Source organism: Leuciscus leuciscus (genome assembly GCF_965113295.1).
Source record: "Leuciscus leuciscus genome assembly, chromosome: 15".
In the NCBI taxonomy this organism is placed as follows: Eukaryota; Metazoa; Chordata; class Actinopteri; order Cypriniformes; family Leuciscidae; genus Leuciscus; species Leuciscus leuciscus.
Window position 1 is genome coordinate 9,863,663 of NC_138739.1, and position 27,151 is coordinate 9,890,813.

Here is a 27,151-nt window from a genome sequence, read left to right on the forward strand (position 1 = left end):
AAAGACCCTGCTATTTTGATGATATTTTGAGTTAAGAGCTAATGTAAAATCAGAGACAATTGTGATGTCAGTATCTGCTTGGCTATTGAAGTGAACCACAGCAAATATTTCTGTATAGATTTAAAGCATCATGGCCCGGTTTCACAGACAAGGCTTAGCCTAAGCCTTAGATTAGGCTTTAGTTCAATTAGGATATTTAAGTATATTTTATAAACATACACTAGGAAAAAAACATAACTGGTGTACATCTTGAAACAAAACAATGGTATGGCACTGACAAATTTTAATCTGTCAGTATAAGATGCTTTCAGTTAAAACCACTCAAACATGCATTTTAGTCTAGGACTAGCTTAAAACTTGTCTGTGAAACCGGGAGTATATCTGCATATTACTCAAGGTATTTAGATAGCCCCACATGTGTATGTGGACTGAAGATTCAATATGGGTTTGGCATGAAAGTTTGTTGTGGTCTATCACTTGCAGTAAATGTGACTGAAGGCATGTATATTGAATTGAAATTGTTAAAGGTTTAAATGCTGGAAAAAGTGCAAAAATATAAACATTCTGAATTTTTAATGTTCAGTATTCTGAATGTTTACATACTAAAAAGATTTAATATCTTCCCATTTGGCACATACTAATTGAGTAACTTCTGTCTTTCAGATCGCCATGGCTGTATCAAAACCTGCAAGACGGAAAGTGATTTTAGGGGAGGACAACATCGAAAAACTCAGCCTTCCTAATGGCATACCGGAGTCACTTGAAGACCTTCACTGCTCAATTAAGACGACCTTTGGGATACAGGGCAACATCAGACTTCAGTACATGGATCAAGATTTTGGCAGTGATTTCTTCAATCTGAATTCTACCAATGACCTTAAGGATTTGGGAACAGTCAAGGTGATTCTTCATCAAACCACTACAGATCTCAATACCACTGAGGTTGTATTGTCTCATTCCACAACATTTGACTTGGATGAAACAGTTTATATGGCTTCAAATGACACATCAAATGTCACACTAAAAATGTCATCCCCTGAATCTCTGTTTTCACGAAAAGAGCAGTTGCCAAAGGACTTTGCAATTCCTCATTTTTCCTTTGAGACTGAACTCCAGCTAGAGCATGGGAATTCTGAATACCCTGCAAGTGGGAAACTGCTTATTGTCAGCTATCGTACAAAGTCTGATATCCTAAATCGACTAGCAGAGGAAATTTTCAAATACAAGGCCTACCCAGACGATACACACTTCTACATAGTTGCAAAGGCCTTGATCAAGAAGCACCCTTGTCTGAAAGAACCTGGCTCTTCCAGTGTATGGTCTGGTTGGAAACAGCGACTGAAGTATAAAATGGGAAATTACAGGACCCAACTCAAAATGCAGGGGTGTGTCTGTTAACTCGCTGAAAGCCAAAGCAGCCACAGATGGTTTCCCTGCAAAAAAAATGAAGAAGCCGAAACGTGCAGAAGCAAACTTTTACCCTTCCCTTCCTGTTGGACAGAGTTGTGAGAGTCTTGAAAAAGAAAGACTTGAACTTTTAACAGAGGCTGAAAAAAGGAAAAATGAAAGTGTTGTCAGTGATTTCAGGGCGAGGTGGCCTGCGCTTTTCAGACATTACGAGGTATTGAAAAAGAAGTTAAAGTTCTAGTTTTACTGGCTAAATACATTATTTGAGTTGATATAATACAATTTTGCATGTACAGTTTGACTGTTGTTGACACTTTTTTTTTTTTTCTGATTTCAGATCAATGCAGAGTTCCATAGGCTTATGGCTGTTCCACTGGAAGACACGTTCACAGTTAAATGTATACATGAGTCAACTAATTGGAGTAATCCGTTCCAAAGGAGGAGCAACCCGTGAGAAGACGGCAGCAATTTTTCACATTTTGGATCAGGTATGTCAACGTCAACTACACAATCTTATTTTAGTCACAGTATGTTTAACAGTAACATTTAATTGTTAAATACTTGTTTTATAGCATAGAAATTTGAAATTGTCATCACCACCCAATCAAAATGGACAATTTAAAAGTGATAGTTCACTCATAAAATAAACAAATGCTGTTGATTTATCATCCAAGATGTAGGTGACTTTTTTTCTTCAGTAGAACAGTAAAGTTCTTTTTTTTTTTTTTTTTTTTAAACTGTGGTCCATTGTGATTCATTTAATGCAAGTCAAAAAGAGTAAACAAAAATAGTAAAACATACAGGCAAAACAAAATTAATACCTGTGGGTCCTGACAATTCATTGAGGTTTTATGGAGCAAAACGATCGGTCTATGCAAGAATTATTTTTTTTGACTCTCAAAGTGACTGTAGCCATTGTCTTGCATTATATGAATCACAGAGGACTACGGTTTCAGCTAAAAAACTGCTTATACTGAAGAAAAAGTCACCTACATACATCTTGGATGGCCTGTAAATTAACAGAATTAATTTAGAATTAATTTCTTGATAATTTACTTACCCCCATGTCATCAAATTTGTCTTTCGTCTTTGTTACTTCAGTTAAAAAGAAATTCAGTTTTTTTTAGGAAAACATTCCAGGATTTTTCTCCATATGGTGGACTTCACTGGGGCTCAACAGGTTGAAGGTCCAAATTGCAGTTTCAGTGCAGCTTCAAAGGGCTCTACACAATCCCAGTCGAGGAATAAGGGTCTTATCTAGTGAAACGATCTGTCTTTTAAAAAAAGATAGAAATGTATACTTTTTAACCACAAAGGCTCATCTTGCACTAGCTCTGCGATGCGCATTTATGCAATCACTTATGATTCATGGTCACTCATGACCGTAGGTGGAAGTATCGACCCAGCGGTAGGGCGAAAAATAAAATGTTCTCCTCCAGCAAAAATAAAATGTTCTCCTCCAGCTTCAAAATCGCCTGACATCGTTGTTTTACCTTTTTTGTGAAAGGGCGTTTGAGTTAGTCTTTGCACTTTCGCTTTGTAAACACTGGAACGGTACTTCTGCATGATCTTTTCAGTGTGATAACATATTGCTTGAAGTCGTAGATGCGCATCGCAGAGCTAGTGCAAGAGGAGCCTATGTGGTCAAAGTTTTATATATATAAGGGATAATGTATTACGAGGCGGTTGTTATAGCGAATACAACCCCGACAGGCTGAACGGGACCCCGATGCAAAGCGGAGCTTGAGTCAGCCTGAAGGGGTTGTATTCGCTATAACAACCGCCTCACTATACATTATCCCGCTTATTACATGGCTACCTACAAAATAAATAAATAATTTGACACAAAATATTGATTTAAAAACGATTGTATTGCTTCCACTAAAGAAAATAGTCCGTTCCGCATCCATAGCAACGGTATATATACAGTGTATATATATATAATTATTTTTTTTTAGAAAATGACCGATTGTTTCACTAAATAAGACGCTTATTCCTCGTCTAGGATCGTGTCGAGCCCTTTGAGGCTCCACTGAAACTGCAATTTGGAGTAGTAGTTAAAGTCCCTATATGGAGAAAAATCCTGTAACGTTTTCCTCAAAAACCATAGTTTCTTTTCGACTGAAGAAAGAAAGACATGAATATCTTGGATGACATGGGGGTGAGTAAATTATCAGGAAGTTTTCATTCTGAAGTGAACTAATCCTTCACAGGGTTAGTTCATCCAAAAATGAAATTTCTTTAATTTATTTACTCACCCTCATGTCGTTTCAAACCCGTAAGCAGGGCCGGCGCGTGCACTTCTGCCGCTCTAGGCGAAAAACATTTGTGCCGCCCCTAGGGCTGGTCCGAATACCATTTTTTGAGCTTCGAAGCTTCGGTAGTAATGAACATCGAATATTCAAAGCTTCGAGAGGGTGCTGAACATCTTCTCTAAAAAAGGCAGGAATCTCTAAGTGTCTATAGCCTATGTCCGTTTGCATTTTGATTATTTCGAGAACCGTTCATCCAATCGACTTCACAAGGGAGTGCAGTGTAGCATTTGGTGGTGCAATGTAGATGGACACGCGAGACACGACACGTTCAGAATTAATAAACTTTTAGTAAACTACAGAACACCGCGAGCGGGAAGCGGCGCACCTCAAGCGGGCAGGGCTTATATACTTGACGCACGCTGCACTAGCAATATAAAACGCACACACACATGTCTGTTAAATTAAGCAATACTTTAAGGTAGTCTATATTTTTCTGACTAACAAATTACTGACACAGTAAAGGGTAGATTTAAATTAAGAAAAACAAAATTTCAATAAAGAAAAACAAAATTTCAATAAAGAAAAAAACTAAATGTAAAATTTAAATAAAGAAAAAACGAAATTTAAATAAAGAAAAAAAAACATTTAAATAAAGAAAAAACAAAATTTTAAATTTAAATAAAGAAAAAACGAAATTTAAATGAAGTAAAACGAAATTTAAATAAAGAAAAACGAAATTAAGTTAAATTAAAATCGAGATTAATTTAGATTTATAATAACGGGTAAAAAGGCTAATAGCCAGGGGCGTTTCTAGGTTTTAAAAACACCAGGGGCTGAGCCAAAAACATCAGGGGCTGGGTAACAAGATAACATGATTCGATACAGAGAATAATGTATATTTTAGGCCTATATGCAGGGGGCAGACTGGTTAAAAAATTCAGTCCAGGCCATATTACCACACAGACACACACATTCAAATGTGAGGTAGTTAGGGGGGTTCGGGGGCATGCTCCCCCGAGAAAATTTTGATTTCTCAGACCTACATATGTGCATTTTAAGGTGTTTGAAGGCCAACATTTTTTGATAACAATAGCTTTAAAAGCATGTCAGTGGGCAGTAGCATAAATTATTTGTCAAGCAGATAACAGATTCTTAAACATGAGAATGAGGATAAATGTTGAAATGAATGATCCACACTAATGGAAATGCAAAATGTTTCTGCTTATTGTTGACAATGCCCAATCACATATTCCAAACAGGAATGGCCTTAAATGAGAAATCTTTCAAGAATAATTTTGCATAGATGTAAACAGTAAACTGCATTTGCGTGATTGAAGAGTGCGCGCCGCGAGCAAACGGCTGGCACGACGTAAGTAAGTTCGTTTTTCTGAGTTTTACTGACATATAGCCTGACAACATCTGGTGTGACTGAAGACTGTGCGGCGGTGCTGAATGCGTTATTTTTTTGAAACCGGTGCGGCGCGCGCGCCCCCGAAGTTCATCCGTGAGAAACTTGAAACCGGTGCTTGAACTTGAATTCAGGTCACTCATTAACACTCGCGCTACTGTCCACGCCCTGCTCTCACGGCTCGTGGACTCGTGCTGCTTGCCACTTTGCCTAATAATAATTATCAATAAATTAAATTTTTTGAGATCCGGGGCTATAAAAAAAACATCGTCTAACGACGCGCCTGCTAATAGCCTATATTTTGTTTCTATTGTTATATTTTCCACAAAGTCAAAGCAACGCAGCTTAACCCAAAACACAAGCTCAGGTATGCACTTCTGTCCATACAAACTCCGCTGTTCTGCGCTCTAGCCAGAGAACACTCCCGTTGCAGGAACACTTTAGGCCAAGAGGAAGCAAATATATACATATACTATAGGTGGATGTGATCGGGGATTTTGGCTGTGTAACATTTAAAGCCACTTAAATTAACGAAATGACTCAAATAAAGATTCGTTCATTTTTATGAACGAGATCGAACAAGAGAGTCAGTAAAATTATCCGAACTTCCCATCACTCAGTCATGAGTCATGACTCGTGAGAGCAGGGGGCGGGGCGGGGCGGCGCGGGGCGGCGCAGCGGCAGCTCAGCAAATCATATAGCCTATTTTGTGAATTGTTCATTCCCGATTGGCACACATTTTGCCGCCCTTACAAAAGTGCCGCTCTAGGCAATTGCCTAGTTCGCCTATATGGACGCGCCGGCCCTGCCCGTAAGACCTTTGTTCATCTTTAGAACAAAAATTTAAATATCGAAATCTGAACCACACATAGGCAGCAACATCATTGCACTTTTCAAGGCCCAGAAAGAGTGGTTCAACCTTAATGTTATGAAGTGACGAGAATACTTTTTGTGCGCAAAAACAAAACAAAAATAATGACTTTGTTCAACAGTTTTGTTTCTCTCCTGTCGGTCTCCTATGCTGTTCATGTAGTAAACTCAGCGCAGAGCTTCTGGATTCCATGCCAGAATACTGGCTCAGTATTGGCAGACGCTGGACACGTGAGCAGCACAACGCATATGTATGATGCTGACGCAGGAGCTGGCCAATAATGAGCCGGCATTCTGACGTGGAATCCGGAAGCTCTGTGCTGAACCACTTTAGTCAATGCAATATAGTTGTTATTTGAACCACACAGTTACTTTCAAAAGGTGATTTCTTCTATTTTGAACGGTAACATAGACATCAGCGTATAGACATCAGCGTTTGAATCTGAATAATGAACTTTTGTATACTTCTGTGATATACACTACTCACAAAAAATTAGGGATATGCGGGTGAAATTTCAGAATGCACCTAAAATGCAACCTTTAGACGTGAACTTAATTTGGCATTTCTATTAAATGCCCTACTTTCATGATATAATATCACTGTAGCATGAAATTTTTTAATTTTCTATAAATTTCACACGAAACGAAAGTCGAATATCCCTAACTTTTTGTGAACCCTATATATATACTTTGGCCAGTCATTTAATACAAACTTTTATAGTTTTGTAGATGTTTATATTTTCTTGTCCTTTGTGTTGTGGAAATTCTTTCCCTTCAACTTTTATCAATAATTGTAAGACAGTAGGATATCTCAAAGGTTAACAATGATCAGCTTTATTTCTTGCAAGAAAGGCTGTTCACACATCAGTCAGAATCTAATATGAGAAGCGCGCCGACTTCTGCTTTTTGCCCAGCTTATATACACAAAACACATCCTGGTCTGTCTCAAAAGATCGCCTTAGTTACCTTAAAAGGAAATGTCTTTGTTCAAGATCTCTTGTCATAAATTCTATCTAGACAGAACAATATCACGTCTGCCAAAGTTTCCTGTTTTTAGCTGCAGCTTTTTCACACATTTTGCTTATCTCTATTTCTATCAAAGCTGCGCACATACTTTTCACACTTGGAGTACACAAAAGGACATTTGAAGTACAAAAGGTCACTTGAGTACTCATAGTCTCTTTGCTACCCAAAACATTTTGTTCCTGCAAGCTTATATGATTATATTTCTTTAAATGCTTATGAGTAAAAATAAATGTTCAACGTTGCACACATCTGAAAGTAAAAAAACACATCTAAATGTAAAATTTCCATTACATTTGCTATCCTTGGCGAAATCTGATTCTCTATTACAGATTACTCCGAATTTTTAAAATAAGAAAAATATATTTTTTTTTATCGATTGCTTTATCACAGACTGAAAACATTCACGTGAAAAGAGAGTGTGTCCTGAAGGCCCTCATCGTTTTCCTGGGGGAAAATCCTCAAGATCTTATCAAGGAGTACCTTGTGAGTTGAAAGTCTGCATATTCTATTTTGATTTTATTTTTCAGAAAGTACAAATTTGTGACAACGAAAAATGTAAAAAAATAAATAAAAATGATGTACACTACTTTAGGAGAACCAGCAAGATGATTGCGAGGGTGAGCTGGAGCAGCTCACCATGGCGGTGTATGTTATTCGGAAGGAGGGGGGAGAACATCACGAACCACCGGCTGACATAGGTGTCGTCATCGAGGGTGTTAAAGTTCTGAATGAGTTGCCTTCGTTCACATCAGCTTGTGCCTTGCTTCTCGGGATGATATACATCATCAATCTTGCTTATCCAAAACCACTTCGCTTTACATTCGAGGTATTCCAGAAAGTTCTCTTGCAGCTCGATCAGCACAAGATGTCACCAAAAGTTCAAAGTCTTTTCAGGAGACTACAGTGAACTTGCAGTAATGTTTGAATGTGCATATGTGTTTGAAAGAATGTCTCTGTTTTAGTTGGATGTTTCATGTGTTCTTATGTTTGTAAGACTATCCATTTGTTCAGTCATATGTCTAGTTGTTCAAATCTGTAGTTGATTGGTTCCATTTACATTGGTGAAAGGGTAATTACCTATAACTCTAAGCTGTTAAAAACATTTTCCATGATCTGTTTGATCGTGGGGTTTTTTTGTGTTTTTTTTTTATAAAAACATGGCTGAGTTTCTTTCTTCTGCTTAACACAACATAAGATGTGTTGAAAAATGTTGGTAACCAGACAGTTGACCATACCCATTGACTTTAAGTCTTTTTTTTTTTCTTTTTTTTTTTCCTGCTGGAAGTCAATGGGTACGGTCAACTGTCTGGTTACCAACATTTTTCAACACATCTTATGTTGTGTTCAGCAGAAGAAAGAAACTCATACAGGTTTGGGACAACTTGAACCATTTTTGAGTGAACTATCCCTTTAATTGTTTGTAGGTGGCTCATTTAAGGGCATAACCACTTTTTATATTTCTTTTTATAAATATGTGCAGTGCAAAGACAACTTTGCAAAAAGACTGTTATGGATGTAAAGTGTGTCAGTAAATGAAATTTCATTGGCACAACAAATATGAACAGTTTGTAATGATTTTTCAAAGTTTGTAATATGGAAAACACTGTTAGCATATAAATGAATTAATCGTAATAAATATCTGTAAAACAATTTGAGTCTTGTGTGATTGACCAAGTGAAATTAAGTTGAAAAAATATAATTATTTAAGTTGAGGAAACATAATTTTTTTAGGTGTTACCAATTGAAGTATATTTTTTTAAGTTGATCCAACTGTAGTAAAATTTTATGCATTTAAGTTGGGATGCAGTGAAATTAAGTTAGACTAATGTAAATAATAGGATTGAATGAACTTAAATAACATAAGTGTGATTAACCTAGTGAAATTAAGTTGATAAAACGTGATAATTTAAGTTGAGAACTTATTTTCTTTAGGTGTTACCAATTGAAGTAATTTTTTTAAGTTGATCCAACTGTTCACTTTTTACAGTGATGAGATCAGCAAATCTTCCATCAATCAGTGAATAATATTCAGTCTGAAATGTTTATTTCGGGGTCATTTTGATGGAAACGCCATTCATTCATGGGAAAGTTTACAGCAGAAGAGCAGAAATGCTATAATTCAGTATATTCAAATATTCAAGTATTTAGAGAGCGTATGGACATCGAATCGAATTGCTTCATGGAAGTGGGCGGAGCTAAAGAGATCTTTTGGCACATTTTGCTTGTTTCGACTCCCTGATTGGTGGAATATGTTCTGTACAGGTAATGTAGTTTTACCATGACAAATTCCACTGTTAAACATGATGATTTTTGAAAATAAGTTGAAATAATGCAGACTGACGGCTTCAACAAAAGCACATATTATCGATTAATACTCGTAGCTCACAGATAAACTGAATGGAGTTTTGTTGCACTCTCTTGAGAATCTCATAAGATTTCTACAAAGACATACTAGTTAAGTATTTTACCTCATCTGTGTTTTTCACCTGCTCTCCTGTGAAATAATGAAATAATCTCTCTCTCTCACACACACAGGAGCGGTCCACCCAAGTGCCATCATTCCACACCGAATGTGACTCAGATCTTCTTTCCACATGTGCCAGATCTGGGCCGGCACAAAGTTGCTATAATTCTAAAGAGCAAATGAGACTCACCATGCAGTGACACAAACACAGAAGCTCCTGATGATCCTGAATCTGCAGCTGCTCATCTGTAGTTTATAGAGTCCAGAGTCTGTGTTTCTGGTGTTTGTGATGGTCAGAGATCCAGTCTGATGATCCAGCTTCACTCTGTCTCTGAATCTCTCAGCATCTTCATCACACTGAACATCTGTACAGATCTGACTCTGATCTCCAGTGATTTCAGTGATGGGAATGTCTTTAAAATACCATTTCATCAAATCATCTGGGTTTCTTACACCAGGATCTAAAGTAACAAATTCTCCCTCTTTCACTGACTTTCTCTTCATTTCATCTCGTTCATCAGCAGGAATACCTGAAACACAAACCAACAGATGCTGGAGGATCTTTTGAGGAAAAAACTCCACAAGTGTGAACATAGTTGTGCGTATTCAATTCCTGGATCTTGACGAATTCAATAGAAAGAAAATGAACTGCAAAATTGCAAAATTGTTAATTGTGCATGTTTTTATTCGTATAGATTTACTGTTTATATGTCAACTCTGGAGGTTTTTTTTTTACAGACCTGCACATATATTACACACGTACATGTTTAGTAAAATGCATTACTACACTGAAATATAATTTTCTACATTATAATATTCCAAAATAAGCTAAAGTATTTATAATGATTTGCAAACACTTCTGATCATTACATGAGATAAACTGACAAACTACAAGATTTTGACACATTTACAATTTCTTTGCACTTTATTGTGAACTAAAAACAAGTAAGAAAACGAGTATGAAATAATAAATTAATTTAATCAGATGGAAAGAACTGGAATGAAGAGAACAAAACTAACTGTTAAAAACTAATGGATCATCAGTGGAAAACCTAAACAGATGAAAGTGATTCAGTTCAGTTCAATGATGCAGATCAAGAGAAAAAGCTCTGAATCTCACTGCTATAATAAACATGATGATATGATTTAAACATAACCTGCTTTCAAACATAATGACTCACCATGAACAGAAACACTGAAGATCTTTTCACTGTCGCTGCCCTTGATGATCACTAGTGTATAAACTCCAGAGTCTGTGTTTCTGATGTTCATGATGGTCAGAGATCCAGTCTGATGATCCAGCTTCAGTCTGCCTCTGAATCTCTCAGTAACTTTATTAACTTTATTACCTTTAATACCTTCATTACACTGAACATCTGTACAGATAATACTGAGATCTCCAGTGATTACAGCGATGTTAGTGTTATTGAAATACCATTTAATCTTCTCTTGTTGGTTTGTTTTAGCACCAGTGTATATAGTGACTGAATCTTCCTCCATCACTGACACTCTGTCTGTATCAACACCAGACACACCTGAAGAAGAAATCAACAGAAAATTATGTAATGTCTACATACAAAATGATAAAAGAGGAAGTGCTATAAAAATGTTTCATATATACAGGATAAATAACTCATAAAACGTTCTAAGTGGTAACATATAGTACTTTGAGCTAGATTAACAGCTAGATAAACCATTTTGTACATGAGCAACAGAGTGAACACAATCTGTTATCCTGGTAAACGGCAACAACCGGAATTTAAATAATGTATAATCAGACAGTTCAATTAAATTACAGGAGATGTGAAGCAATAAATAAATAAATAATAAATAAAATTGGTTTCCAAATCTAAATGAAAATGGATAGTTTATCTTTTAATATAAACCTCAGTTCTTCCAAGTGCAACATATTTCCCAGTTCCCTAACCCACATCTCAAGTGAATATGCTTTCCACATCTGTAAAATAAGTATGTTTGCAAGCATCACACACAGTGAAATGGCCTTTGTCTGATACTTACTACAAGAAGCACTCTCTGCTCCTAAAAGTCCAATGCAAGGCTGAGGCTCCAGATCAACAGAATGCACTTCAGAAAGAAATTGAAATATACATTACCAAAATGATTGAATTTTAATACATGACCATAAGAATAAAACAGGGTGACATTTTACAATGTGGATAGAGTGGATGAATGTGGACGAGTGGATAAATCGTGGGATTTAAATTTTTCAGGTTTTGACCTGAACTGAACATGTATACGTTTCTCAAGCATTCAAATATTAAAACCAATTTGAATAATAACTGAAAACATACATGTGAACGGCTACATATATACATATCAGGAACTGTTTCCATTGAAATAAAAAAAGCTTATGTAACCCTGGAGGCAGGGCGGTCTAAGGTCAGTGGATATTCTTATCCACTGACCTATAGGAGGATCTTTGTTGACATCTTTGTACGCATGCGCGAGTGGTTGTGTGGCAACAAAACAAACAGTATTGCGGGCAGTAAAGACGCGACGAGCACTTTCAATAGAGTTAGCGGGCGAAATCCACAATATATAAGCACTTTAACATCTGAAGACCGGAGGAGGTTTGGAGAGAAGCTCAAAATTTGTATTGGTGACAAAATCGAAGTTATTCAAAGCCCATATGAGATCTGGGATGACAAAAAACGTTGGTCCGACTTGCCCGTGTCTTGGCCACCAATCTGCTGGGGAGACATTTATTCTTATTTAATAGAAACCCCTGGACCCTTCACTCATGAAAGATTAAAGGCTTTCAAAAGTCTGGAGGCCAATGATTATTTTGTCTTTTCAAAAAGTTGGGCCGATCTTTTCTGCCAAACAGAAAGCAGTGATCGTGCTAAAAGCAGAGGTTAGAACAGCCTTTTCTTTTGCTTTTAAGTTTTGCGATCCAGAATAGCCCATTTTGATGTGAGGAACATAGTCTGGGTGCTGTGGATCGCGGTTTGGGACACCTGAATCAGAACGCGAAAACATATGACTCGGTTGATTTGACTCAGTTTTATTATTTTTTTTATTCAATCTTCTATAAATACATAGTCACTAAGACTTAGGCCTACCATGAACAAAATGAGCCTCACAAACTCGATCAGTAACGTTAGCTGCAGGAATCCAGGCTTTCTTCGGAGCGTCCAGGTTCAATCGCCTAATTGCACGCAACCATTTCTTTCGTTTTTCGCGATCCTTTTCGGAGGGAATTCGAAAAAACTTTTTATCAGGCCCCCAACGAGCCGTACTCGACCACACAGCAAGAGTGAACCATCCTCTTCTCTAAATCCTCCTCCAAACGTGCAAAACAATCAAATTACAGGTATCTAGCGGTGTTTCCTGCCACACGATTCCCATGATGCAACGCGACAAACATAAACAATGACGTCACAAAAGATCCGCCTATATATGACATATTTTTTATTTAAAAAAAAAAATAATTTAATTAATTAATTATAAAAGTGATTTAAGGGAATAAAGAATTTGAATTTTCAATTCAAAAAGGCAAAATTTTATAAATAAATAAAAAAAGTTGAGTAATTTGCGTCACCGGATACTGTCGGTAGTTGAACATTTCTATTGTAAAACAGTCAAATATTAAATGTTTATGTACTTACATTTTACCCGACATTTGTTCACTTCTTTAATCATTGTAACGCTGACGAGCTAGACCGCTGAACTTTTGGCCCCGATCACACCTGATGCGTTTTTTCCCAGTGAGGCTCAATTACCTTGTATCAGAGAATGTCTAATAGGAAGAGAATTGGCACTCTCTGCTTACTTCCTGTTTCTGAACTGGCTGCAGTTCCACTCTGGCTCCATATGAGGGCGCTCACAGGACGAGTGCAGAATGAATGGAGGTCTATGGAGCTATACTCCTCAAAATCCACTTTTCTCAGGATATAATTTTTTGTCTAGTAATTTGAATATTGTATTCGAAAGGAGATGCAAATAAATTACACATTGCTGGGTGTTAGATTTTTTAGAGTCACTTATTTGTTTTAAAACGTCTTTTAAAGTGTCAATGACGTCATACACATCGTACGACCAGAGATACTGCTTAACGGCAATCCTTCAGTCACTTTGATGCTTTCGCGCTCTGCACTTTCTTTTCTCTCGAGGCATCGACAACACAGCTGACACAGGGAAACACACGTGCTAGAAGAGTTTTTGTTTTGTTTGTTTCTGGTCCCGCTGCGGATGACACAATGCCATCAAGCGGTATCTCTGGTCGTAATCAGTCCTTCACTGACCAATCAGCGTTCATTAGCAGAATGCTAGTGTGTTATGGGCAACAACAACTCAACCTGTAAGAAATCGAAAGGACATAAGTACTCAACTTTCTCAAGAATAAGTACTCAAGAATAAGTTCATTCAACTTTCGACCTATAACCCATGTTGAACTTGCGGAATCAACAATAAAATCTACGTTGATTAAACGACAAGCAGGAGAAAGAGATACATTTAGCCGTCTAGCTCCATAGACTCCCATTAAGTCTGCGCACGCCCGCGATCACCTCCAGTGGATTTCTAATGGAATTGCAACCAAGATCGATACAATGGGGCTAATAGGAAGTGCCAAGGCTCTCCGTAGACCGCTCTGCTTGTATCTTACATTATGACCCCGTAGAAGCAGTTTGTAAAAATAGGCTAACGACTGCATCATAACCACACGACTCTCTGTCACTCAGTAGAGAAATTACTGTATGGACAGGAGGAGAAGCTCGCGTGCAATCGGGGGGACGTGGAGGCAAAATGACAAAATAATTAATCAGAATACTTAGCAAAAGTTGCTCCTGCTCCTAGCTCATGGACACCTCCTACTCACACTCTCCGTCTCTGCACGTTTCGGAAGGGAATGATTCAGATTTCTCTTGGCACAGCTACTAGAAGACAGACAGATTGCTCACGTCACATCGACGTCGTCAAGCTCAGTGTGAGTCTGCGCAGTACGCTCGACCATCAGGAAGTGAGTGCTTCTAATTGCCTTCACTTTTCTCCATTGAATCCAATGGGGTCGCTGTGTCCATTTCTTTTACTGTCTATGGCTGTGCCTCGCGTTTTGAGAAGCACCTGGCTGTAGCCTGCAGATTTGCAGTAGCACCTCAATGCAGTACACAAGATCCAGGGGGTGGAGTTGGATCCAGATTTAAGGGGTGGAGATTGGTAGGTTTAGGGGTGGGTTTAGGGATCAGGGGGTGGAGATTGGTAGGTTTAGGTATTGTAAGGTGGATTTCATGTTCTGCAGTGAGGACCATCTTCAGATTTGGGCGGGGGTGCACCTACAATGCTTCTCATTGGTTAGGGGCAAAGTGATGGCGTCGATCGAGGCGGGGCTGCACGTCTCTTCCCGCCAACATCTCATTGGTTAGTGGCGTGAAGTCATGACGTCGATTCTTTTTCATGTCCGCTTTTCATCGCTGCATGGTGAGTACAGGCAAGCTACTTTCTTTTTGTTCTAATTTTATTTACAATTTTAATTCTGAAGTGGCGTTTAGTGTGGTGTTAGAATAAAGTGATGTAAAAATAAGATTGTGTAACTTTACTCACCATATCACACAAATAACTAGGGCAGCGTTTCCCAAAAGCATCGTAGGCTTACTGTGTGTGTACTGTGTGTCATAATATATCTGTGTGTGTGTGTGTGTGTGTGTGTGTGTGTGTGTGTGTGTGTGTGTGTGCTTTTGGTGGGATTAGGATAGTGTTAAAACAATGCCCTTAAAAAGAAATAGAGTGGCAAAACTGAACCAGGGGAAGAAATATAGGATTTAAGAGTTAATAGTAACAATATACAAAGTTATATTGTATGACTTTTTTTTCTATGAATAAATTGATTAAATGTTAACTATTTTATATTATTGTTATTAATAAGTAAACATTTAATTAATTGAACATGAAACTAAATTCAATAGTAATACAAATTCAACAAAACTCCTTGAAAGTAGGGCTTGTTTTATATAGTGCATGTCTCATGTATATTACCCAAACGCCAACAGTAAACCAAGTGAATGCCATGACTGACAGGCTGGGTCGTGGTACAGTCGTCTTAAGAAAATCAGCGCACTGCTCGTTCTGTGTGATGGGGCAGTTCTCTGCACCTCGCGTTTTCGAGCATGAAAAACGCGTTAAGTGTAATCGGGGCCTTAGTCTTCCTAACAACAAACAGAGCGGTGCGTAATGGAGCGCATCAGAGCGCATCAAGAATATCTTGCAGTGCATCTCTTATTTGCATTTCAAGTTTATTGCCAATAATAATGACAGGTTTTCGAAAGTGTATTGGTGAGCTCGCGCAAAACACATCTTCAGCACTGATTGGCCGATGTCAACAGACATGTCTGTGATTGGCTACAATGCTCAACGCTGCAAAAGCACGTCGTAAGTAAGCAATTTGCTTGTTGGTAATAAACATTTAAACTGTTATCCATTGTATTTTATGTTGTTGGGTATCACAAAACGGAATATAATATGAAAAAGTAGGTACTATCTTACAGCGGTTTGCAACGATTCTCCTTTCCCCCACAATGCATTGCATTACATCACCTTGGGGAGAGAATATACCAAAGCCCGCCTTGAGAGCATTGAGAGTGACTAGAGAGACGAGTTTAGACGAGAGTATTCAGATAGCGCAGATTATAGATAATACATAGAGATAGATAGATAGATAGATAGATAGATAGATAGATAGATAGATAGATAGATAGATAGATAGATAGATAGATAGATAGATAGATAGATAGATACACTCTCCCTACAGCACAAGCTTTCCAACGCAGTTTCCATGGGACGGCACCGCCCACAAAAGCACCTGCCAAACACAGCGACAGACACGCGGCGGCTACGTTTGCAACAACATTTTCACCGGAGGAAGAGGTAAGCGCTTAGAAACACTTGGCAGTGATGCTGTTACTGGAGCTAGTAGGCTACCATCAAAACGTGGGATAACTAATCATTAATGTGTTTACAATGTTGGGGGAAAGACTTAATTAGGGATTATCTGGAGGGGGTGGTTCCAGGGACGTCACTAAATTTGGAAGACTGGGGGGGTTTAGCCCCCAGGGTATTTGTAACTTGCGTTTATAGAAAATCTTACAGTGAATTTGAGTAAAAAAACAACTATGTATATGTTTAGCTGTATTTGTCTCTTCAACCCCGTTACCATCTTCAACCCTGTATAGTCTCAATCCCATCACACCTACATTTTTATTAATTATTTATGAATTTTTTAAGTTTATGAATAAGTAATTTAATGTTTGTTGAACTTAGTCAGAAATGTTCAGAGCAATCATAAGAATACTGATTTTATTTCAAATTCTAAGTTAAGCCACATCTTTGATCAAAAATTATGGGGTTGCTGTCACAAAAAGCGTAAAATTATATGTAAATTTTATGGTGCATGGTACAATTTCTGGTAAGCTACGCTTTTTTTATTATTTCAATTCAATTCAATTCAATTATTGTAATTTGATTTAATATTGACTCATTTGGATAAATATTAGGTACTCAAGATAGGCGTTAATTTTTCTCAAGAAAAAAACAACTCACCTAATGCTGTAAACCTACAGACAGACCTATCAGCTGGTAGTATTATTTAAGGTTAAAAATAACTCAAATGAAATATAATGAACATAAAATATAAAAACAACTTTATTTAATGATATAAGTAAAATATAATAAATATGTAATTTAGTACACATATTTAGCAAAATACACTCTATAGCTCTTTTTTTTTTCTTTTCTTGCCAACTACGTGCTATAGCCTAGCCTGACTACGTCAGACTTCGTACTTCCGCTCAATTTCAGTTCGCTTCTGTATAGCGAGCTATCTTTCCGTTTTCCTCCGGCCTCAAAACAGCCGGCCAATCAACGAACAGAGGGCGGGCTGAGAGCCGTGACGTAGATTGTAACGTGGATGCGTAGATTTACTTCACATAATCTGCAAAAGTCGTTCACAGCCATGTTCACTCCGGTATTTCGCTCAATGGTTTTGTTTTCGCATCATACATGTGTTTACAGTGGAAGTTAGATGCGGCTGAGCCTGCGCATAATACATGTCATAACCAAACGTTATGTGATTGGCTTACGGGTAACCAATGATTTTAAACTTAAGACAAGCACCATGTTCATGTGCGCTAGGGATCTGTCAGGTAACATTTACAAACACCAAAACGGTATTTATTGTTTGAATTTCGTAATAAAATTGGCAGAATCTGAGAGTTGAGATTCTTATATCATAAAGTAACCAGCTCTGTCTAGTCTGTTGGTCTCCGTGTCCTCTTTGCTTCGCGATTTTTCTGTGCGTGAGAAAATGGATGTGTGGCGTGAGAGTGTGTGAAAAGTGTAAATTGCGTGTGTCTCACGGTGAATGCGGGAGAGTTGGCAGCTCTGTTACGACTTTTTGTACTTCTGTCCAACTTCCGACTTTTCGGCTATTTTTTGTAGCTTGATATATATAATTTGTTGCGTCTAAATATAAATGAGGATACGGTTATTGATAAATCGAATTGTTAATGTTGTTATCATTTAGGGGGGCTTAGGAACATTTTGGGCTAGCTTCAGCCCCCCTAAAATAGGCCTAACGATGTCCCTGGGTAGTTCACAGGTGGGACTGGCAAATTAGCCCACATAGCTAGCATGATGCCTTCTTTCTAGATGACAAAGACAAAGTTCACCAGTACTACGACACTATGACAAAGTTTATCGGCACTTATCTGAACTAACGTCATGATCACTGCCACTAGTTGATTTTTCACTCGGTGCTATTCACTGACAGTAAAAAAAATATATGTGTCGTTATTGTGCACTGCTGCTCATAGACTAGCTCCAGTGCTCATTGCTGCGTTGCTTAATGATAGCAACTCATCAGGACACTTCACCAACTCTCCACTCCTCGGACCATGCATTTAATTGGCTTTGACAGATCAGTTCTTGGCAATTCCTCATTTGCCCTCTCACGTCTGACAGGTTCGAAATTATATGGCTGCGGGCCATCATACATGTTATTGGTTCTTTCCACCTCTTCCTCATCCCAGTCAGTCGCCATAGTTCTAATACTAAGCTGAGGCTATCTTTCCTCCACTTCTCCCCAACGTTATGTCATCACCGAATTGCGTAAAAAAACCCTGTTAATACCAAAAACGTAAAAAAATAGTCTTAAGACCACACTTTGTTTCCACACTTCAATTAAGTTAGAAATAAATAACTGTTTCCATTGATACTTCAAAGATAAAGAAGTCTTATTACAAGAAGCTTTTTCAATTGCTAACCATTCTGGCTTGTCACCTAACTCCACCGAACCCAACTTTATCCAGCTAAAGTACTTAAATTAGCTGCCCAATAATAATATTTAAAATCGGCCCAAATCCTTCTAATCCTTAAGTTTATTTAGATGTTTCTTGTTAATCCTAGATGTCTTGGTGGCTCAAATGAAGCTGGTTATAATAGATTATAGCTGTTTAAAATGATAAAGGGGGACAAAGAAAGGAATACAGTGAAATACAAACAAAAATCTAATAAAAAACAAAAAAAATTATAGCGTTTATCCTGCCTACCAGTGTTAAGACAAAGACACTCAAAGTTTGGTTAATTTGATTCGCACTGACATAACTTGACAGATTTCCTACAAAAAAATTTAATTAATAAAGTCTAGGCCTTTTTTTATTATATATGTACACTTTTATAGTTTTTTTTTTATTTATTTTTTTACTTGGAACTAATAAGATGTTTATTAACTGTCTTGTTGATCTTTGTTCAGTAAAGACAAATAAGTGAAAAGTTAATATTTCGTTAATATTTGGGCTAGCCTACTATAACTGGTTCTGACTGACAGGTCTTCGTCTGGATCTGGGTCTTGAATAAATCTCTGGTTTGTGCAGGGAACTCTATAAACTCATTTTTTTTATCTTTTCTTTTCTTTTTTTAATCGTTGACTTAAAGATAATTAAAATAAATAAATGTCTTACCGTGCAAGAGGAATGTCGAAACTGTGAACAAATAAATGAAAAACTTCTTTGTCTCCATGTTTCCTCTCAATCGTGCTGTGATACTTAGAATGAATGGAACAGCACTGCTTAAATTTTGCGCTATTTATGTCTCTGGTGTGTCGTTGTCAGAGACCACGTGATCATTTGAGATGCCAAACGCCTGCGGCTTGAAAGTAGGCTACAGAGAGACTGAAAAAAGTGCAGTAAAAACAGTTCTCTCTTCAGGGCTGAGTTTAGCTCCACAAATGTACATCATGTGGGCGTGGTCACTGCTCAAGAGCTGGAATGTCTGAGAAACATATGTTCTGTGGCCAGGGGTTGAGTGCGACCAAAAAATCTACCGGGAAATTCCGTAGACCACCGGCACTCGGCGGTCAAAATAAAAATAAAAAAATTGCTAAAAAATATATACTACTAACGTCATAAAACCCTTGCAAAATTATTTAAAATATGTTAAGAAAGCCACCGCTACTGGTCACACATGGTCTATGGTTAGATTGATTTGTTTAGATCCAGTGAAATTGCTACCTTGACAATGCGACCTCATGTTTTAGGGGGGTTCTCCAAGGGTATGTAGCATTCAGTCCCAAAACAGGACAGTAGCATTCAGTAAAAGAGGGACATCTTATTAAATAAAAGATAATACATTTAATACATTTAAAAAGAAACAGAGCTGAGCATGAAACATCATCATCATTAATCCGCAAGTGTGTCTGTTTTTATAGTTATTCTTTTACATAAAAAAATATATATATATATATATTGTTTTTTTGACGATATCCTGTTGTATGCAATAGTATTATCCAAGCATCAACCAAGAGGCCGTCTGACTCACAAGTAAAGCAACCAATCGCGGTTGGTTTAAATTGAGCGTCATGTTTATGGGCTGAAAAATGTAAAGTTGATGATGAGTGAATGACCCTTCAGTGTCTAAAACTTCACATACTTTTGAAAATCCAGCATTTATGTGATGGGGGTTTGGCGTCACGACAGCTTTGTTTTCAGGCATGCAAACCGTTAAAGAACGAGACACACACACGTCTCCTGGAAATCTTGTAGAAGCCAAACAGTTACTTAGATGCTGAAACAGACGGACATTCCTGAAGTGCGGGTGAGATGTCTGAGGCAGAGACTAGTTTCCACCATCTTCTCCAGCACAGTTTAGTGTTCAGCTGCTGCCTCTGCTGTAATGAGCATGACAGTAGGAAGTCAAACACGTGGACATAGTTTTTTCTGAATTGCTAAAAATAATTCCTCAACCATCACACACTTTCTCAAAATCTTAAACACAAAACCAAATCTTCAAACTACATTCAAAGAACATTTGACTCTTCTGGCAAAAAAATCAAACAATTGACTCAAAACTATTTTATCTGTGCTTAAAATCATATAGCCTAATGCTTTCAGCTCTTACACACATCAGTCAAAATATAAAGACTATAGATCATTCATTAGACACTACAGTACATCAAAAAATGGAGAACACAGAATCCAAAGCTTTCAGTTATAGAAAAACAGTATATTGTCACATAGTAAATTCATTTTGCAATTATGTAAAAAAAGTATAGTAAAGGTGAATAAATACTGTATGCACTGCCAGTAGAGTATAGTACTGAATATTGTATAGTATTGAATGTCTGTATATTCAGCACTTGCATTCTGTAAAAATACAGTAAATACAGTTCGGACTGCTCTTTATGAATATCATTCTTCCCCACATGAATGATAAGTCGATTTGCAGTCTTGTGCTTCTTCAGAATGTTCTGAAGTTCCCTGTTTACATCAGAAACTGTTGCGTGAGGAAAGCAGCATGTAGTTGTGTCTCTGCTGCTAATGTTTCTGATTATGGTGCCATTTGCTTGTTGCAACTCTTCCAAATTAGACTTCTTTTTTTTCCATCACCTAATAACACACATATTTCATTGTGTGTATTGTTCAATCTCAGGTAACTGTCGGGCCAAACCATTTTCATTGCTTTGCTGCTACGAAAAGTCTCACAGCCTTTCAATGAGGGTGTCAAGACTTTTGTATAATTATGGTGCGTTCAAGTCCTCCTGGGAAGTCGTTTACTCATGCTAACACACATGCTAACTAATCCTTGAGTTGCACTGAGGTCAGACAGATCAGACCACCTGAGAAAGTAGTTACTATGTCTGATTTTATAGAAATTGATGACAAAATCTTGGAAGAAACCGTACAGCACCTTAAAACATCAACCTGCGCTCTTGACACACTTCCCACATCTTTTTTCAAAAGTGTGTTAAACAGTTTAGAAGCAGATCTTCTAGAAGTGGTAAATGCCTCACTTCTCTCTGGGAGTTTTCCAAAACTCTGAAAACAGCAGTTGTCAATCTGGAACAAAAGAGCAATCTGGATAAGACCATATTAAGCAACTATAGGCCGATTTCAAATCTTCCTTTCATAGACAAGATCATTGAAAAAGTTGTCTTCAATCAGCTGAACAAATTCTTATGCTTGAATGGATACTTTGACAATTTTCAATCTGGTTTCCGACCGCACCACAGCACAGAGACAGCGCTCATAAAGATAATAAATGATATTCGCTTAAATACTGATACAGGCAAATTATCAGTGCTGGTACTACTCGACCTCAGTGCTGCATTTGACACTGTCGATCACAACATACTTCTGGACAGGCTGGAAAACTGGGTGAGGCTTTGTGGGATAGTCCTAAAATGGTTCAGGTCATACTTAGATGGGAGAGGTTATTATGTGAGTATAGGAGACCATAAGTCTGAGTGGACGTCCATGACATGCGGAGTCCCTCAAGCCTCAAATATTGCGCCACTCCTGTTCAAACTGTATATGCTCCCAATGAGCCAGATAATGAGAAAGAACCAAATTGCTTACCACAGCTATGCAGACGACACACAGATTTACTTAGCCCTATCGCCTAACAATTACAGCCCTATTGACTCCCTGTGCCAATGCATTGATGAAGTCAACAGTTGGATGTGTCAAAACTTTCTTCAGTTAAACAAAGACAAAACTGTAGTCATTGCGTTTAGAAACAATAAAGTTCTCAAGTTGAACGCATACCTTCACTCTAGGGGTCAAACAACTAAACATCAAGTCAGGAATCTTGGTGTGACACTAGAGTCAGACCTTAGTTTCAGTAGTCATGTCAAAGCAATAACTAAATCAGCATACTATCATCTGAAAAATATTGCAAGAATTAGATGCTTTGTTTCCAGACAAGACTTAGAGAAACTTGTGCATGCTTTCATCACCAGCAGGGTGGATTATTGTAATGGACTCCTCACTGGCCTTCCCAAAAAGACCATAAGACAGTTGCAGCTCATACAGAACGCTGCCGGCAGGATTCTGAGCAGAACCAGAAAATATGAACATATCACACCAGTCCTCAGGTCTTTACACTGGCTCCTAGTTAGATTTAGGATTGATTTTAAAGTATTATTACTGGTATATAAATCATTTAATGGCCTAGGACCTCAATATATTGCAGATATGCTCACTGAATATAAACCCAAGAGATCACTCAGATCATTAGGATCATATCAGCTAGAAATACCAAGGGTTTACTCTAAGCATGGCGAGTCTGCTTTTAGCTATTATGCCAGCCGCAGCTGGAACCAGCTTCCAGAGGAGATCAGATGTGCTCCTACTGTAGTCACCTTCAAATCCAGACTCAAAACACTTATGTTTAGCTGTGCATTTACTGAATGAGCACTCTGCCACTGCTCGTCCGACTGTTTGTACTGTGCTTTATTTTATTTTTCTAAACTGTTTTAATTATTCTTATTTCTATTTATTATTTTAATTTCTTCTATGTAAAGCACTTTGAATTGCCATTGTGTATGCTTTCATCACCAGCAGGGTGGATTATTGTATTGTAAAACGTGTCAGAATATCTCTTTAGCTCCGCCCACTTCCATGAAGCAATTGCTGTAATCGAGTCGATCTCCATACGCTCTCAAAATACTTCAATATTTGAATCTTCTTCTTCTTCTACGCCTTATCAGCACTCAGCTAGTGAGTCCGACGTGGGCTCCAATACGTTCACCTAGTTCTCCCCAAATATTTCTGTCCCATGCCACAATTGATGCTTGGTGTAAACTCATACTTGTCCGATATTCGATCAATCTTATCCATGTGGCCTTCGGTTTTTCCTTGTTTTCTTTTACCATCTACTTTTCCTTGTAATACCGTCCTCGCTATACGCTCTTCGTTCATTCTCAGCACATGCCCTAGCCACCTATGCTGCCTCTCATGTACTACTTGCACAATCGTTTGATGGCACCCCGTACGCTGTCGTATTATCTCGTTACGGATTTTGTCTAATCTGCTAACCCTGAGTATCTTCCTTAGGGCTGCCATTTCGAATACAAGGAGTTTTTTCTCTTCCGCTTTTTTAAGGGTCCAAGTTTCACAGCCGTATAGCGCTATTGGCTGGATCAGTGCTTTATACAAGCGCGTCTTGGTGTGTATGCTGATTCCTCTGCCTTTCCATGTCTTTTGGAGTATTTGAATATTATTCACTGATTGATGGAAGATTTGCTGATTTCATGAGGTTCTGTGACAGTTACTGCTGTTCATTTCTCTCTCTTTAACAATCTGCAATTGGATGGACCTGTAATCTCACGGACGGAGAAAGATCACGTGATCTGAGAGAATCCCAACAGGATCATTGTGAATCTGCAACATATTACTCGCATTGAGGTGAATCAGCAAAAGCACACTTCCGCTGTTCAGCTTTAACCTGAAATACTTTACTTATTAATCATACCCCCTTTTCACAATTTACATGGAAATAATAACCAACCTGTTACTGGAAGCACATATAATTTAGGACATTTAGATAAACGTTACTTACAATATCTGACAGTTCCAGCTTATAAACCTGGAATAGATGAACATTTATCATTTATCATGCTTATTATAAGAAGTGCCTTGCTTGAGACGATGGAGTATATGTTTGTTGAAGGTTGAGAAGGAGTTCAGTGTTTCTGAAGTGAAGATTCTGATAGAGACTCATTATAATGGAAACACTCAGCGGCGCTTATTCACTGTAGTTACTTCATTATTATTCAGTTCAACAATAACCTACTTATCTTTATACATCCATAGAACAAATGCTTTATGATATTTAGGAAGATGGAAACACTCAAATCAACATTTAACACTATAGGCCCTATCTTGCACCCAGCGCAATTGATTTTATACACCGACGCATGTATCATTCCTATTTTGCACCCGCGCAAAGCGCGCTTTTCCCTCCACAGAAGCACGTCACTAAACTAGGGAATGAACTTGCGCTCCCTGGGCGGTGCAGCGCAAAAAGGAGGCGTGTTCCGCCGCAAACGTTCCTTCATGCTATTTTGCAGGTTTAGAAAACAATTGCGCCACTAACCAGGAAAAAATAGTTTAAAGTCAGTGGCGCGTTGCGCATGTTATTCATATGCTATTTTAAGGGCGCATGCTAGGCCATAATCAATGTAGAGTGTGCATAACGTGCATGCACTTTCTCTCATCTACACAGAAGCAGCAGTTTTCATTTTTGCAAATCATACATTATTACGATAGATAGATAGATAGATAGATAGATAGATAGATAGATAGATAGATAGATAGATAGATAGATAGATAGATAGATAGATAGATAGATAGATAGATAGACTATTTATTCTAAAAGCATACATCTATCTTACACATTTACCCAAATTATCATACGCCTTTTTAACCGAAGTTAATTTGGGTGGGTTTCTCCATCCCCAACGTCCCTGACGAGAGCGTTGCTCTCCTCGGCTGTGAACCGCTCCTGGCGCGCGCATGGCAAATCCGCCGTTACAATAGGAATCCGCTTTTGAACAAGCGCGCCTGCTCTTAAAGGGAATGTGAGATGACGCTCTGATTGGTTTATTTCACGTTACGCCCAAACCACACCTATGAATAATGAAGCTACTTCAGACCAACCCATTTTAGATTTGCGCTGGGCGCAAGAGTCATTTATCCCGCCGGGAAAATAGCAACAGCGCCAAGACCCGCCCACAAAGTTACTTGCGCTTTGACACTTGCGTTTCAGATCGTTAAAATAGGGCCCATAAACTCTAAACTCAAAAACTCATACACTTGTAAACTCATCAATTTATACACTTATAAACTCTAAACTCATAAACTCTTGAGTATGCGTGTGTGTGTCTGAGTGAGTGTGAGCGAGTTAGTGTGCGTGTGCGTGTGCGTGTGCGTGTCTGAGTGAGTGTGAGCGAGTTAGTGTGCGTGTGCGTGTGCGTGTCTGAGTGAGTGTGTGAGCGAGTTAGTGTGTGTGTGTGTGTGTGTGTGTGTGTATCTAACTTATTTATCTATCTATCTGTCATAAACTTCAAACTACTGTAAACTACTTTAAACTTCAAACCACTTTAAACTTCTTACACTTAAAGCTCCCAGCTCCCAAGCAACTCCATAGCAACCAAACTTGAGTACCCTAGCAACCATTTTGCAAGACCTATATCTCTGTATCAGAACATCGTACAGAGATGAGGTTTGGCTCTTTTGACTCATGCTAGCAAACAGCACTTCCAACATACTACACATGCTAGCCGTGAATAGCTACATGCTAATAGCAATTAGTTAAGTGCTAAATTATGCCAAGATCGTGCTAAGAACTCTATAAAGACTCCATAGTAACCATCTGTGACAACTACCAACCACCTAGTAACACCAGAACACCCTAGCAACCGCCTAGCAACAGCATAGCAACCACCCAGAACACCCTAGCAACTGCCTAGCAACCACCCAGAATACCCTAGCAACCGCCTAGCAACACCATAGTAACCACCCGGAAGACTTAGCAACCGCCTAGCAACCACCCAGAACACCCTAGCAACCGCCTAGCAACCACCCAAAACACCCTAGCAACCGCCTAGCAACCACCCAGAAAACCCTAGCAACACCCTAGCAACCGCCTAGCAACCACCCAAAATACCTTAGCAACTGCCTAGCAACACCATAGCAACCACCCAGAACACCCTAGCAACACCCTAGCAACCACCCAGAACACCCTAGCAACCGCCTAGCAACACCCTAGCAACCAACCAGAATACCCTAGCAACCACCTAGCAACAGCATAGCAACCACCCAGAACACCCTAGCAACCGCCTAGCACCACCCTAACAACCACCCAGAACACCCTAGCAACCTACTAGAAAACCCCCAACAACTTTTTAACTTTAAACTACTTTAAACTTTAAGCTAATTTAAACTTCAAACTAATTTAAACTTTAAACTACTTTAAACTTTAAACTAATTTAAACTTTAAACTACTTTAAACTTCAAACTAATTTAAACTCCAAATTATTTTAAAATTATTCAAACTTACTGGTCCGGCTTTCTCAAGCCAACTTAAAGTTTGTCTCGACGAACTTTTTAATCTAGTTTAATCTACAAATGTATTAAATGCACAAATATGAAGAAGATTTGCACTACACATCTTGTACTGTCAGTTTTTACTTGACTTGTTATCAATGTACTGTATTTGCATAATACAATGTGCAAAGTGTATACAAACTTATACACATTATTTGGCTTCAAAACAATGTTTGTGTTGTGATTCAGCCAGAGCTGCTTTATTTAGTTCATTACAACTCAGAATCTGAAATGTCACTTTTACTCTTATTTGCATGTTTGTACTGTAAGCTTTTAATAACAGAATGTGAATAAATGCAACATTTGAAATAAACTATTTCATTGT

General features: G+C 38.1%; 2 protein-coding genes and 1 long non-coding RNA gene across 4 annotated transcripts in view; 2 read left to right on the forward strand and 1 right to left on the reverse strand.

The window, feature by feature from the left end:
- LOC309476245 (uncharacterized protein) overlaps positions 1 to 10,758 on the reverse strand; it is a 68,474-nt gene extending 57,716 nt beyond the window's left edge. Inside the window, exon 1 of the mRNA XM_082139517.1 lies at positions 10,612 to 10,758. Coding sequence (XP_081995643.1) covers positions 10,612 to 10,702 — 91 coding nt within the window. The 5' untranslated portion in view covers positions 10,703 to 10,758. The remainder of the gene's footprint in view (positions 1 to 10,611) is intronic.
- Positions 1 to 27,151, forward strand: part of LOC309476055 (uncharacterized protein) — a 298,593-nt gene that overhangs the window by 250,138 nt on the left and 21,304 nt on the right. The gene's annotated exons all lie outside the window — the stretch shown is intronic.
- On the forward strand, positions 1,573 to 8,549 carry LOC309476451. The gene is made up of 6 exons (XR_014198162.1): positions 1,573 to 1,621; positions 1,745 to 1,774; positions 1,846 to 1,895; positions 7,357 to 7,449; positions 7,559 to 8,308; positions 8,391 to 8,549. It is a non-coding gene; the product is annotated as an uncharacterized lncRNA (long non-coding RNA).